Below are 14453 nucleotides of genomic sequence, written 5' to 3' on the forward strand. Positions count from 1 at the left end.
AGTGGTGAGGAAGGAGGCAAAAGTTTTTCACTGGCAAATGAATGGTAGTTATTGAAATCAGAGATGGTCTTACAAGGATTTACAAAACAATTATTACTGTGTGTTTTTACCACATGGAGTTTGCGAGCTTAAGGAACATGACCCAGCAGTGTAATAACAAGCCTGAGTATAATAGCATTCTATTAAGGTTTGTTTTGCCTCCTTTTCCATGTCTGCTGTATTTACATTTAAGTTTTAATGGATGTTTTGGCCATGTGTTTGCCCCTGAGGAGATTTTGTAAAGGCTTTTGTGTTTTTTAATACAGAAGAAGTGTTATATTTAATGCATAGTAAGCAAAAAATACCCTGAATGTCCCCAGAAATGAGATCTTGCTGGGGCAATAAAACTTCATCTTTCTTTAAGTTTATTTATTTATTTTGATAGAGAGCGTGTGGGGGAGGAGCAGAGAGAGAGGGAGAGAGACAAAATCTTAAGGAGGCACAGAGCCTGACATGGGGATCTGTCTCATGAACCGTGAGATCATGACCTGAGCCGAAATCGAGAGTTGGACACTAGGGGCGCCTGGGTGGCTCAGTCAGTTAGGCGTCTGACTTTGGCTCCGGTCATGATCTCAACGCTCCCGAGTTCGAGCCCCACGCTGGGTTCTGTGCTGACAGCTCAGAGCCTGGGGCCTGCTTTGGATTCTGTGTCTCCCTCTCTCTCTGCCCCTCCCCTGCTTGTGCTCTGTCTCTGTCTCTCAAAATTAAATAAACTTTTAAAAAAAGTTAAAAAAAAAAGAATTGGACGCTTAACTGACTGAGCCACCCCGGCACCCCTAAAACTTCATTTAAAATTATCAATCCATTAGCACCATAAACAAACCAAAGACATTGTTTTAGAGACTTGGGGGAAAGGACCTCAGTTTAGAGTCAGTGTGAGGAACTGATTCTAAGATTTCAGCATTGCCTGAACGGAGGGAAGGAGGCGAACACTGAGAAGAACACAAAGCGGGCGATATTACGGAAGCTCATTGTGAGAAACAGCTTCTGAAGGACAAAGTCTCTCAATGACCAGTCCAAGAGGCTAGAAGCAGCCGTGTTTATCTTGATCAACTCAAATCAACACGAGAGCCAGTCCAACAAGGAAATGAAATAGAGGAAAAAGGCAGAGACCGTAGTTTTAAGCATTACCTGGTTTTCAAAATGTGGAGGCTCCCTGAATCCTTTCACTGGAGAAAATTAAGTGCTCTTGCCCCTCGAGGATCTTAGAGATAAGAGTGGGACCATCCTAGGCTTATGGATTTAGGGCTTGGAGCCTGCATGACTGTGATGGAAACCTGGGGGCTCCGTGGGTTATCTCGGGGATTAAGGCTTGCTTCTTTCTCCAGACTCAGGCAAATGCATCTGATTGTACCCGTAGCCTCAAAAACAGGGAAGCTCTTGGGGCTCCGAGGTGGCTCAGTCGGTTGAGCGTTTGACTTCGGCTCAGGTCATGATCTCGCAGTCAGTGAGTTTGAGCCCCGCGTTGGGCTCTGTGCTGACAGCTCAGAGCCTGGAACCTGTGTCTCCCTCTCTCTCTTCCCCTCCCTCCACTCATGCTCTCTCTCTCTGTCAAAAATAAATAAACATTAAAAAAATTTTTTTTAAAAAACCCAACAGGATAGCTCTTTATAACAGCTCCGTAGCTCCCCGGGGGAGAAGTGAGTAAAAGTAAATGCTCCTTATGTTTCACGTTCCCACTCGTGTCACCTTGTAAGAATGCTCTGTGGGCTGGTAAATTTAAGTTCTTATGTCCAAGGCTATTTTGCAACAAGGTATCTAAAATGCTTTACCAACAGGAGCGCCGGGGTGGCTCCCTCGCTTGAGGGTCTGACTCTTGATTACGTCTCAGGCCATGACCTCCTGGTTTTGTGAGCTGGGCTCTGCGCTGACAGTGTGGAGCCTGCTTGGGGTTCTCTCTCTCTCCCTCTCTGCCCCTCCCCTGCTCACATTCTCTTTGTCTTTCTCTCTTTCTCTCATATAATCATTTGGGGCACCTGGGTGGCTCAGCCGGTTGGGCGTCCGACTTTGGCTCAGGTCATGATCTCACCATCTGTGGGTTTGAGCCCTGTGTCGGGCTCTGTACTGACTGCCCGGAGCCTGGAGCCTGCTTGGGATTCTGTGTCTCCCTCGCTCTCTGCCCCTCCCCCGCTCACGCTCTGTCTCTCTCTCTCTCTCAAAATAAACATTCAAAAAATTTTTAAAAAGTAACCATTAACATTTTTTTAAAATAAAAATTGAAAGATAAAATGCTTTAATATCCTAATTCTTAAATCCCTGTCTCAGGCTTAGCATTACGTCTGCAAGAGATTCAGACCAAAGTGGGCGTTCCACTGAGGACAGGAGAAAAAGGCATAATTTGGTAGAGAAGGATGGGGAAAGAGCGACACTGTCCTTTTAACCAATGCATTTGGAACGAGATATTCAAGGAAAAGCTCTACCAAAATGATGGCTAGTTGACAAGGGAAGATCATTTCACTGCATCCTCTCCGTGAGCACGCACTATTGTTTCAGCCCATGATGTTTTTGTTTACTCTGGAAGGAAATATTTTACCCCCTCTGAGATAATTAATTTTTGTCAGTTTCACTGTTTATAAGGGAAACTGAGAAACTGTTAATTGAAATACAGAATGAGTCACTGTTTTCAGTAATTTTTGGCAGTGTTCTAATTTGTGTCAATCCCAGCCTAATTATTAGATTTTTTGGAAGCAGAAAGCATATTTGATTTTTCTCTTCCTGAGTTGTTTTTTCTTCCTCAGAGGAAAAAAAAAAAATCATGCTCAGCCTGATAAAGGTTATACAATGTATACGAACGCGAGGTGAAATACTAGGACGTTTGAAACACCAGGAAGTTTATTGTATCACGCTTGTCTCCTCACGGTAGTTCCATGTTTAGAAAGCTCTCAGACGACCTTCTTCCTCCTATCCCTCAGCTCCGGCCAAAAAATGCGATTCTTTTAAAGACCTTTTAGCTGGTATTAAGCCACAGTATATGGCCCGTCACTAATGACATCACCGAGGTAAACTTCCCAGAAGTCATCAGGGAGAAGTCATTTGGAAATCCAATTGAATGTCACTTGCAAAGGGCAGGCTTCTAGAAGAGGTGACCAGTCATGCATTCCTGAGTTATTTGTTGCAAGAGCATTAATCACTACGAACTCATTTGCTCCTAATGCGAACGCACTACATTATTCCCCGGGAATTCTGTTCCAAATGATCGTTAATGTAGAGAATGGAAGCTGCTGACGACAGACAGGGTTAATAAAATCTGTCAGATCAATGGCCAGTATAATGGGACTGTTAATGCTTCCTAATAGAAGCCGGATCTTCCTGGCTTCGGCAGAGGGAGGGCGGGTGGAGAGGCAGGTGGCCGTGCTGGGCAGACAAGCCCTGTCTCTTGCCTCCCGAGGTGGCCTCTGGGTGAAAAGATCATTGACGGCAGTCACGGGGCGTTGCCAGGGCTCGGAGGTGGCCACGGCTGGGAGCGTAGGCAACCACCGTGGGCTGGGGAGGGAGCCACAGGGTGGCCACAGGGACCGCTGTGCTACCCTCTTCCAGCTGCTCACACGCCTGCATCTGAACACCTGGCGCTGTGGGCAGCCCAGAACCTCCCTTCAGCCACACTGGGCCACCAAGGGGATGAAGGACAGCGGTCACAGTGATAAAGGTGGCAATCCCAGCTAACACTCAATGGAAGTGCTCAGGGGCGGAGGACGAAGCCCGTTACACGCTCTACCCCTAATCCTCAGGGTGGTGTTCCCTGTGACGTGTGGACTGGCTATCCTCCATCGTATAGCCGAGGAAGCTGAAGTTCAGGCTCAAGTCACGAGCCCACGGTCAGATCTGAAAGTTGGTGCCTGTAATCACGATGCTCTTTATTAGAGGGAGAGACACAGAAACTATAGCCGAAAATCAGACCAGAGAAAGATGTGGGGTATGCCAATTGGCCTGCGTGTCTTTCCACTTGTACATGCAACCCATCAGTAAGTTCAGGACCATCCTGGGGCAAAGTCTATCAAAGCTGTAGCATGGGGATGCCGGGCGGGGGGGCTGGGGGGGCTCAGTCAGTTGAGCGTCCGACTCTTGATTTCGGCTCAGGTCATGATGGGTTGTGGGATGGAACCCTGAATGGGGCTGAGTGTGGAGCCTGCTGGAGATTCTCTCTCTCCTTCTGCCCCTCTCCCCCACTTGTGCTCTCTCTCTCCTCTCTCTCTCTATGATATTAAAAAAAAAAATTGTATATATAAAAGCTATAGCTTGTCTGCAACACTGTTCCTCTAAGCTTTGCTACTAACATGAGGGACCCCAGGGCCTGGAAGAGGCCTAATTACTTTGTACCAACCGACTGCAGCCTTGTCAGGGCCCCGGGAGGCCCTCTCTGCCCAGCAATGCCCTCTTATTAAGATTTGTTCCTTCTCCTTCCACCCCTACCGCATAAAAACTTGCCACGTTTCTTGTCATCTGCGGGTCTGGATCTCCTGACCGTACCCTCCCTAGTTCAGGTAGAGTGAGAAGAAACTGTGGTCTTCTGGAGATGCCTCTGAGCACGACGCAGACATGACTGAGAGCAAAGGCCACCCAGAGCCGGCACCCAGGGCCCCAGCCACACGGCTGGGCATGGGAGCACGGTGATATGGGCTCTGTGACATCTCTAAGCCCCAGCGACTATTGCCTTGGGGATCAGGAATGGGGATGAGTTGGGGTTTACAAGCGGAGCCTGAGGACACGCGAGGCTACCAAGAGCCGAGGCAATCGGGGACCGGGGATGAAAGGGGAATGATAGCTGTACGTGTGAAAATATATATACATAAACTACTCACACTACTAGATGTTCCCAGTAAGCAGTATTCTCCACCACCCCACCCCCAGATCTTACGAGTACACATCGTAAGTGCCAGACTGCATGGAGTGGGATACAAATGCAGTGGAATTGGGTGAGAGAAATTAGCAAGAGGAAAATTCAGAGACAGCATCGTGGAAGATTGTCTTGGCTGTGAAGAACATGAATGATTAGAATATAGGGAGAGAAGGCATTCCACACGGAGAGTTGGGGCATGAACAGAAGTGTGAGGGTGGGAACTAGCACGCTGAGTGCAAAGGGGAATGAAGGAAACAGCTTTGTTCTAGTGAAGGAGTGTGTGTGGGTGGGTGTGTAAGTGTGTGTGTGGGTGGGTGGGTGGGGGGGGTGGGAAGAGAAGAGCAGAGAGCAATAAGCAGGAGCAGAGAAGGTGCTAGAACATTACAAAGAGCCTTGGTGGCCAGACAACGGAGTTTGGACCAGTATGGCAGGCAGTAGGGAGCCATTGGAGGCTCTTGGGCATCTAAGGAGCATGACGCGAGCCAAGTTTGGGGAAGTTTCAGCTGGTAGTTGCCTAAGAAGTTAGATTGGAAAGGAAGGAGAGAACTGGGGGCAAGGCAGGCCACCGGGGCTGTCTGACGTGACGATTTATATCATTTCTTCTCCTCCAGCACACATCCATACTGCCCTTCTCGCTGGTTGAAGTCATCCTGAGGCCACATTGCTACCCACTGAAGAAGAAAGGACTCACCTTGTTGGCTGTGGCCAGCCTCGCTTACATCAGCAGGTACGCGTCGCAAAGAGGAAATCTCCTTAGACTTTTCTTTCAAGACTCTGGATACCCCAGAAGAAGCACTCTGTTCTAGAGGAGCGCCTCCACCTTGAGTTAACAGGGATTTAACCATCATCACATTGTTAGGCAGGAAAGATTCTTACTGTTGGATGTGGGTGCTCACGGGAACGTCCCTTGTGCCAGAGTGCACAGGTGTGAGTGCACAGGGAGCAGTTGCACACTCCTCTCTCTGTCTCGTGAAGAAGTCACCGTTGCACGGCTATGCATGCTACTCCCCCCAAGAAAATATTGATCGTTGGTTCCGTTTGCAATTAAAAAGGCATTTGATGGCTCGGGCATGCTCCTTTGGCCCGTTTCTGTTGCCTGTATTTTTAGGGGCTTATTTGCATCAACATCCGGCTCCTACAGGGCGTTGGGGCAATTTCCCAGCGCCTTGCAGACCAGCCACGCTGGAGGCACGGGAGAGCTGGCCTAGACTTCATTATTCAACTACCTGCTGCCACCCAAACTCAGGAACGCTGCCCAATGGTCTGTAATCAAGGGAAAAGGCTTGGCCTTCCACCCAAGGACTAGAACCGCCCCCCTTCCCATGCTGTCGCCTTCTCATCCGCTACCGTATCTTGCTCTACAGACAGGGGCATGCCAAGCACAATCCCTGCAGATCAGAAGCTAATCTTGCTGCTCCTTCTCCAGTCCAGACTCATCTAAGCCGTTCGTGTCTGACAGTCTGGGTAATCCCCCAATCCCTCCTTATATATGGAGGTTCAATTAAGTATAGGGCTGTGCTGGAGGTAGAAGCCAGAATGAGAGCACATTCCATAGGACGCTGCTTGTTTCATTGGCTTTGCCGTCCTTTGCCTCAGAGCCCATAACCTTTGTGCCCAGAACTCAGATGATGGCTCCTCCCGTGCCTTTTGTTTCCTTCTGGAACGTATGTCCCCCCTCCCCTGCTGCACCTCTCCTTCTCTGAGTGCCCCACATCTTTCTTGTCTCTCTTCTTTTGAACAAAGAAAGTACTTGCTCAATAAATCTACCTTAGAACTCTACACTGGTCTGGTCTCCAGTCTGGGGCCTTTGCTTTTTTTTTGTTTTTTAGAGAGAGAGAGCATGAGCAGGGGAGGAGTAGAGAAAGAGAGAAGGAATCCCAAGCAGGCTCCACATTTATCCCAGATCCTGACACGGGGCTCAATTGTATGGCTGTCAGATCACGACCTGAGCTGAAATCAAGTCAGAGGCTTAACCGACTGAGCCACCCAGGCACTCCTGGGGTCCTTGCACTTTAACAAAGGACACTTTTAGGGAGCAGGTGATGGTTGGACACCTACTGGCAGTTGATTCTGGAGCACAGTGTCGAGAAGGATTCTGAGACCCTACAAAAAAGGGTTTTGTCATCCTTAGCAATAACCGTCCATAGTGTAAGAATGGCAGGTGGGAAGATACGTGCCATGTACTTACCATATCTGGCTTAACCCATAGGACTAAATCCCTAAAGATAGAATATCTGGATCCTGAGGTTGGGTAAGAGTATGTATATATCAAGATATTTTCTCGTATTATTATGTGTGGGGCCGAAGCAGGGTGGCACCTGGCAGATTATTCACACGAATTTCCATACTTTTGCCTTTTTGGGCGGACTTTCATCGGATTGAGTTCTCCTTGCTGAGTGTAACTTTTGGGGTTTATATATACGGTAGCATCTTCGGTCTGTTAACTTCTTCCACCCAACAACTTGGAAGGCGGTCACCCATCGTCACACCTGACTTTTGCCCTCTTATCTTCAGAGACCAAGAGGGTAGAAAAGCACCTAATGCCACTGGTATCTTGGGGAGTAATTGTGGCGGCTGCAAAGATGAGAAGCAGCAGTCAAGAGAGCTTAGCTTGTCGGTGGAGAAAAGAGTTGCAATGAGATGGGGGTCCAGTGCGAGAGTATCATGTGTCCATTCGATTATTCATCAGTGCCAGGCACTGTGTTAACCAACTGAAGACACAGCGGTGTGCAAGGCACCATGCTGCCTTCAGCGTCTGTCTGAGAGACAGGAAACTGCCCACAGGGACAACAGGGTGAGGGCACTATAATAGGAAGAAGCACAGGGTGCTGTGGGTGCCCAGGAAGGATGTTGAGAGCTGGCTTCGGCAGGGAATTGATGTCTCAGCTGAGACCCAAAGAATGAGAAGGAATAAGTCAAGACAGACGTGGGAAAGATCTTCACGCAGAGGGAACAGCATCTGCAAGGGGCTGGAGTTGCTGAGGGTAGGGCTGAATTGGAGGACAGGGAAAGCCGGCTCATGAATTCACATCAGTGAATCTGGACCGTAGGAGGTAAGGGCTTGTCTGTGGGAAAGTTTTAAGCGGAGGAGTAAATGATTGATTGGAAAGATGACTCTGGAGGAAATTAAAGAAGAACAAGACGGGGAGACCAATTAGTGGCACTTGTGGTAGCTGGAAAGAATGGATGTTAGCCAACCGATGACAATATCGGTCAATCTGCAAACGGAATCAGAGAGGGCGAGTGATGGAAGTGACTGGGAGGTCATCTAGCACCGAAGGCCTGAAGCCTCACAGATTAAATGACATGCCCCAGGTCCTGTGGCTGGGGAAAAGTTGAAGCTGGGACTTACACTCAGGGCTCCCGTTTCCAAATCCAGTTCGCTTTCCACCGTCTCCACACGGCCAGGGGTTTGCTCAGCTCCCCGTGTGAGCAAAACATACTCTGCAAAGTGAGCTGGGGGGTGAGCATGAGCCAAAGCTTAACCTCATTTCCACGGTCGAAAAACTTCGGTGATGTCGTTGTTCCCAGCTCTGTGCTCGGACTGGATGTTACAGTGATACAATGGAACGAGGGGGAGGGAGGGAGGTGACGGAGACCTGTCACCAGTAGGAATGTGACTGGGTGGGCCCGGGTGAGGAGCGGAAGAGGTTTGCGATTTGGACCCCCTCATCACTGATGAAGTACCAAGGCGGCATTTGGCCCCGTTAGGCTCCACTTTTGCTGGGACAAAGAGAGGACACTTCCGCTGCTGCATTGACTACAGCTCCCCTACCTCTGCCCGCTCCCGGTGGTGGGAGCTCAGACTCGGCCGTCGGCCGCCTCCGCCCTTACGCAATGTCCTGGGGCCCGTGGGGCCCTCGCAGCGACAGATGGCCATCAACCAAGTTCCACAAAGTGTGGCTATCCACAGAGACGTTTTAGGGAAGTGGCTGGGGGCCAGCTGTTAGGCAGGCCGGTTTGGATGGTCCGATAGGGAAACGGCGTGGCAAGAATGAGGTAAAGAGTATGGGCCGGGGCCAGGGTGAGCATGAGAAACAAACATGAGTCAGAAAAACGGCAGTAACGCTGAGCCGGGGAAGCATTGCACTGCCGAAACCGTGTCACGACGACCTAAAAATAGCCACTGGGACCGTGGGGACTGCCTCACACGTGGCCCTTGATTTTTGTCATTTTTCAGATTGCAGAATTGGAGGGCTGGCCCGTAAGTGGGAAAAGAAAGCTTTGCAAAGGAGCGATGACTGCAAACGTTTCATTTCCTTTGGCAAGCTTTACTCACCTATAAATACGGTAGCTTGCTCCCCGCTCCCTTCTCTCTCACCCCTAAACTCCTCACCCAGCTCTCTCTGAGGTCATGGCGAGGAGCGGGAAAACAGACCTGTTCCTACCGCTGGCTCTGATCCGCTCTTTTAGTGAACAAATATTCCCCCTAATACGAGGCTGGTCCTGCTGGGAAGAGCCAAGTTATATAAGGCCCAGCCCCAGTCTACGGGGGGTTTGTGCTTCATAAGTGGGGATGAGCCACGCATCGTCAGAGCACAAGATGGGAGGTGAGGAAATACAGCAAATACAAGGAGCCACGGGGAACACAGGAGGAAGGAGGAAGCAGGTTTGCACGGGAAGCAAAACAGAATAAAATAACACCCAAACAAAAGGTGGGCGGAATATTCTTATCATTGAGTTTGATCCCAATGTCCTAGTCTTGATCCATGGTTATGTCATAGCTCCATGTCAGCCCATGTCTGGGTGCTCTGGGCACTATTTTCCTGGCAGCAGGTGGCTCGGGTCTCCAAGATCCTCCTCCCTGAGCGTTCCAATAAGCCCATGAGTGTTCACACCTGCCCATGGTGGTCACCTCTGCCGACTGGTCATGCATACCTAGCCTCCTGGGCCCCCCATCTCCACCGGGCTTCGCATCCAAGTCAGGTTGCACTCCACCCCCCGTCTGCTGAGACCCACACTGTCATCGCCCACAGGTCCCCTGTGTCCATAGGATAACACTACCGGCCGCTACGACAGCCCCAGCTGACCTGCAGCGGGTCGCCACCTTGCTCTCGGTAGACCAGAAATCTGCAGGTGCCGCAGGTGTCTCTGCTATCGCGTAAGGTCTTGCCAGCGACGAGCATCACACAGATACGCAGCTATGACCCAGCAGCGGGGGAGGTGTCTGTAAAGTCGTCCTCAATAGCAGCTCCTGTGAGGCAAGAGAGATGATTTCTGTCTTCTATACTCGGCTCACTCAGGTGAGCTTCCCCATCAAAGGTGCCTGGGCCCTCGTGGACAACAATCCTTTAAATCTGGGCATCCATTTCCATGCACACACATTTACACATACAGATACCTCAGCGCCGGAATACATTAAAAGCTGCCAGAGCGATGCACTAAGCTGAGTTCCAAGATCAGCATCTACGTCCACTAAGGCATCATGGTAAATCGCTGCCCGGAACCACTGTTAACTTTTTCCCGGGTTTAAATACAACGCTTGTCTGGGATTGTCTAGACGCACCGGAGTTTCACACCCTTGAATCTTGAGATCAGACTCCCAGTCCCATTTTTCACAGAGGTACTCCTTTGCCCCCATGTAAATTAATATATGAAATAAATATAAAGATGCCAACACAAGGCCCCTAGTTGTCCACATTTGGAGCCCAGGCCAGCTGGGGAGCAATCTGGAGACAGGTAAAAGTGGAGGGCTGGGAGAGGGAAGGGTCGTCCACACTTGTCCCTCCCGTGCAAACCTTGGCTCTTGCTCGACCCAAATGCCTGTTTCAAAAATTAGAAGTAATACGATGCTGAAGAGTGATACTCCTGTACACGCGGGAAGGAGGGCACCCGAGACACATTGTGGAAGTAACAGAATAGGTTTGTGGCTTCATTGGCATGCCATGGGCCAACGAGAAGAAAAAGTCAAGGACGGTTCTATGAGTTTTTGGCTGGTAGACCAGGGAAGATGGTGGTCGCACTAATACGTGTAGAAACGTTAGGGAAACAAAATGGCTTGGGGGTGTAAGTGAAAGACTCCATTTAAAACCCCCTATCTGTGTCCTATTCCAAAAGATTCTGGTTTAATTAGTTTAGGGTGCGTCCTGAGCATTGGGATTTTTAAAGCTCCCCATGGCAGTTCTCATCTTCAGCCAAGGCTGAGAACCACTTGCCTAGAGGAACTTCCATTTGGACATCCTTCCCAGGAGAGGTGGGACAGTGGAGATCCAGGGAGTAAACCCTCCTGGCAGAATGAGCTTCCTGGAAAAAGAGTGAGAGACTGAGAGTGGGGAGAGAGAGAGAGAGAGAGAGAGAGATGGAAAGTAAATGCTGGGGGGCAATGCCCTCCTCTAAGGGGCAGGAAGGACAATGGGGCAGCAGAGTAGCAAAGAATGATCCAAGGGTAGAAAATGGAGAAGGTACAAGAGCCCAACAGTCCCTGAAGGGAGGATGAGGCACCGGCCCAGAAGGGGGCAATATAGCAAGGGTGGGCAACAGTTTTAACTGTCTTGAACAGGTGGCCACCCCAAACAACTCTCATTATTGCTGATATTTTTCAACATCTAGGTAAATAATTTAGCCCTCTAGCTTCACCGTTTCTTTCTACTCCATTTAAAATTTCCTTTTCTTTTCCATTTATTTTTTTTCTTTCTTTTTCTTTTCTTATCTTTCTTCTTTCTTTTTTCCTTTTTCTTTTCTTTCCTTTCTTTTTTTTTTTTTTCTTTTCTTCTTTTTCTTTTCCTTTCTTTTCTTCTTTTCTTTCTTTCTTTTTTCTTTCTTTTCCTTTTCTTTGCTTCTTTCTTTCTTTCCTTCTCTTTTTCTTCCTTTCTTTTCTTTTCTTTCCTTCTCTTTTCCTTCTTTTCTTTTCTTTCCTTCTTTTCTTCTTTTCCTTGTCTTTTTTTCTTTTCCTTTTCCTTTGCTTTCCTTCCTTCTTCTTTTCCTTTTCTTCTTTTATCTTTTCCTTCCTTTCTTTGTTTTCCCTTTCCTTTTCTTTCCTTTTCTTTTCTTCCTTTTATCTTTTTTTTCTTTTTTTCTTTCCTCTCTTCCTCCTCATTCTCTTCTCTTCTTTTCTTACATTCTTTACCTAACATGGATTTTTTTAAGACAGTGGTAGAAGAGACATCTGGATGGCTCAGTCGGTTAAACATCTGACTCTTGATTTCTGCTCAGGTCATGATCTCATGGTTTCTGAGTTCAAACCCCACATTGGATTCTGCACTGACAATGCAGAACCTGCTTGGGATTCTCTTTCTTCCTCTCTCTTTGCTCTTCTCCTGCTCTCACGCTCTCCCTCTCTCAGAATGAATAAATGAACTTAAAAAAAAAAAAGACAGTGGTAGAAATTCACAAGTTACTATTAAAAAGCCAGAGCTGGCAGGTATCTTCGACCTTCCATTGTTTGTGTTTGGGAGCCTGGGAAGGCAGGTGAACAGAAGGGTGACACGGGGCTGCATTGCAAAGGCAGCAATAGGCTCTGTCCCCACCTTAAAGAATCACCAGGTCCCAGTTGTTCTCAAGGACATTTTCACGGTAGGAAGTCTTCTGCTAATTTGTTGAATTTGTTGACAAAATGTGAATTCAGGTTGTGCTTACCTTCTGGTCTCAGGTGCAACTGTGACCATCTTGCATGCTTTTGTAGGAAGTCAGCATGAAAATATGGGGCCAGAGGGCCCTTTAATTCATTATACTGATACAGCATGAGTGTTCATGCTTTACGAAGTATATGCATACAAGAGCCTAGGGCTCAGCTGGTAAAGCATCCCGCTTCAGCTCAGGTCATGATCTCATAGTTTGTGAGTTCGAGCCCCACATCAGGCTGTGCACTGGCAGTGTGGAACCTGCTTAGGATTCTCTCTCTCCCCCTCTCTCTCTCTGCCCCTCCCCACTTGTGCTCGCTCTCCCTCAAAAAAAAAAATTAAAAAAAGCAAGTATATGTGTAAAGCCCACAAAACCCCTTTTACTACTAGTCCCTAACCCACAGACTTCCACTGTTTGTGTATGATAAGACACAGAAAATATGAATTTTATGAGAACCATCGGATGCTGTAATATCTAGGATAAGAAAACTATAAAAGATTAATTTTTGGCTGCCAGTCTGTGCCTGCCCAGCCTGACTCATATAGATTCACTCAGCAGACAGCTCTAGAAGGACATAGAGTATTGTTCTCTGAACTGAGGGTCAGAATTATTGGCCTCTTCAAAGTATAATAAAGTGAGCAATCGATTAACTAAAGCCTGGAAGGCCAAGGGTACATCTCCTTGGTTTTATTATTTTTTTAATTTTTTTTAAAATTTATTTATTTTTGAAAAGCAGAGAGAGACAGAGTGCAAATGGGGGAGGGGCAGAGAGAGGGAGACACAGAATCAGAAGCAGGCTCCAGGCTCCCAGCTGTCAGCACAGAGCCCGACGTGGGCTCGAAATCACGGACCGCGAGATCATGACCTGAGCCGAAGTCGGCCGCTTAACCGACTGAGCCACCCAGGCGCCCCTCCCTGGTTTTAGAGGCTGTGATGTTCTTGATGGGTCACGAAGCTGAGAGCTGTCTGCAGAAGCTGCAGTGAACAGCGGTTAGAAACCATAGGTGCTGGGGTACCTGGGTGGTTCAGTTGGTTGAGCATCCAACTTTGGCTCAGGTCATGATCTCACAGTCTGTGATTTCGAGCCCACGTCGGGCTCTGTGCTGACAGCTCAGAGCCTAGAGCCTACTTTGGATTCTGTGTCTCCTTCTTTCTCTGCCCCTCCCGCTCATGCTCTCTCTGTGTCTCAAAAATAAACATTAATATATATATATGTTATATATAGATGTTATATATATAGTTATATATATAGTTATATATATGTTATATATGTTATATATATGTTATATATATATGTTATCTATATGTTATTATAGTTTATATATATATATAATATATATAAGTTATAGTGTGTGTGTGTGTGTGTGTGTGTGTGTGTATATATATAAAGAGGGAACTATAGGTGCTAGTAGAAACACCCCAAAGAGTCATTTGCTTAAAAATATAAAGAACTTGCCATGTTCCCAGCACTTGGGAAACAGACGTACATGATAGATATAATCCTTGTCCCATTCCAGGTGAGAAAGACAATCAAATAAACAACAAGGGTAAGTTCATGGTAAAGGAAGTATCTGGCATAAGAACCTAACTGAATGGGTGTTATGGGATCTTCGGGAAATCTTTTCTAGAGAAATTGACTTACAAGCTGAAACTTGAAGTGTGAGATGGTTCAGCCAGGCACAGAGCGAGGAGAAGTGTGTCCTAGGAAGCGGAAAGGTCACAGGTGTTCCAGGCAGAGACAACAGCATGAGTGAAAGCCCAGAGCTGCAGTGCCTGGTTATTTAAGAAACAGAAAAGCGTCTAATATGGATGGGTTCTAGATCTGAAGGTGGACAGGTGGGCAGGACAAGGCCAGATAGGCTGGGTAAAGGAGCTTGGGTATGTTCCTAAAGCATTGGTGGGGTCCACTGGAGGCAGGGGAGTGCCCTGAACAGATTTCTCTTTTGGAAAGATTGACGGATCGCTAGTAGCTTGCGGTAAGGAAAGTGGATTGAAGGGTCCGAGAAGCCCAGCAAGC

The 14453-nt window shown here is 47.9% G+C and overlaps 1 protein-coding gene across 3 annotated transcripts in view; it reads left to right on the forward strand.

Annotated features, from left to right (window-relative positions):
* LOC115513585 (androgen dependent TFPI regulating protein) overlaps positions 1-14453 on the forward strand; it is a 75800-nt gene that overhangs the window by 37583 nt on the left and 23764 nt on the right. For all 3 annotated transcript variants that reach the window (XM_030314845.1, XM_032593112.1, XM_030314846.1), the window contains one exon: positions 5488-5603. In XM_030314845.1, coding sequence (XP_030170705.1) covers positions 5488-5603 — 116 coding nt within the window. The remainder of the gene's footprint in view (positions 1-5487; positions 5604-14453) is intronic.

This window comes from Lynx canadensis, chromosome B2 (assembly GCF_007474595.2).
Source record: "Lynx canadensis isolate LIC74 chromosome B2, mLynCan4.pri.v2, whole genome shotgun sequence".
Classification (NCBI taxonomy): domain Eukaryota; kingdom Metazoa; phylum Chordata; class Mammalia; order Carnivora; family Felidae; genus Lynx; species Lynx canadensis.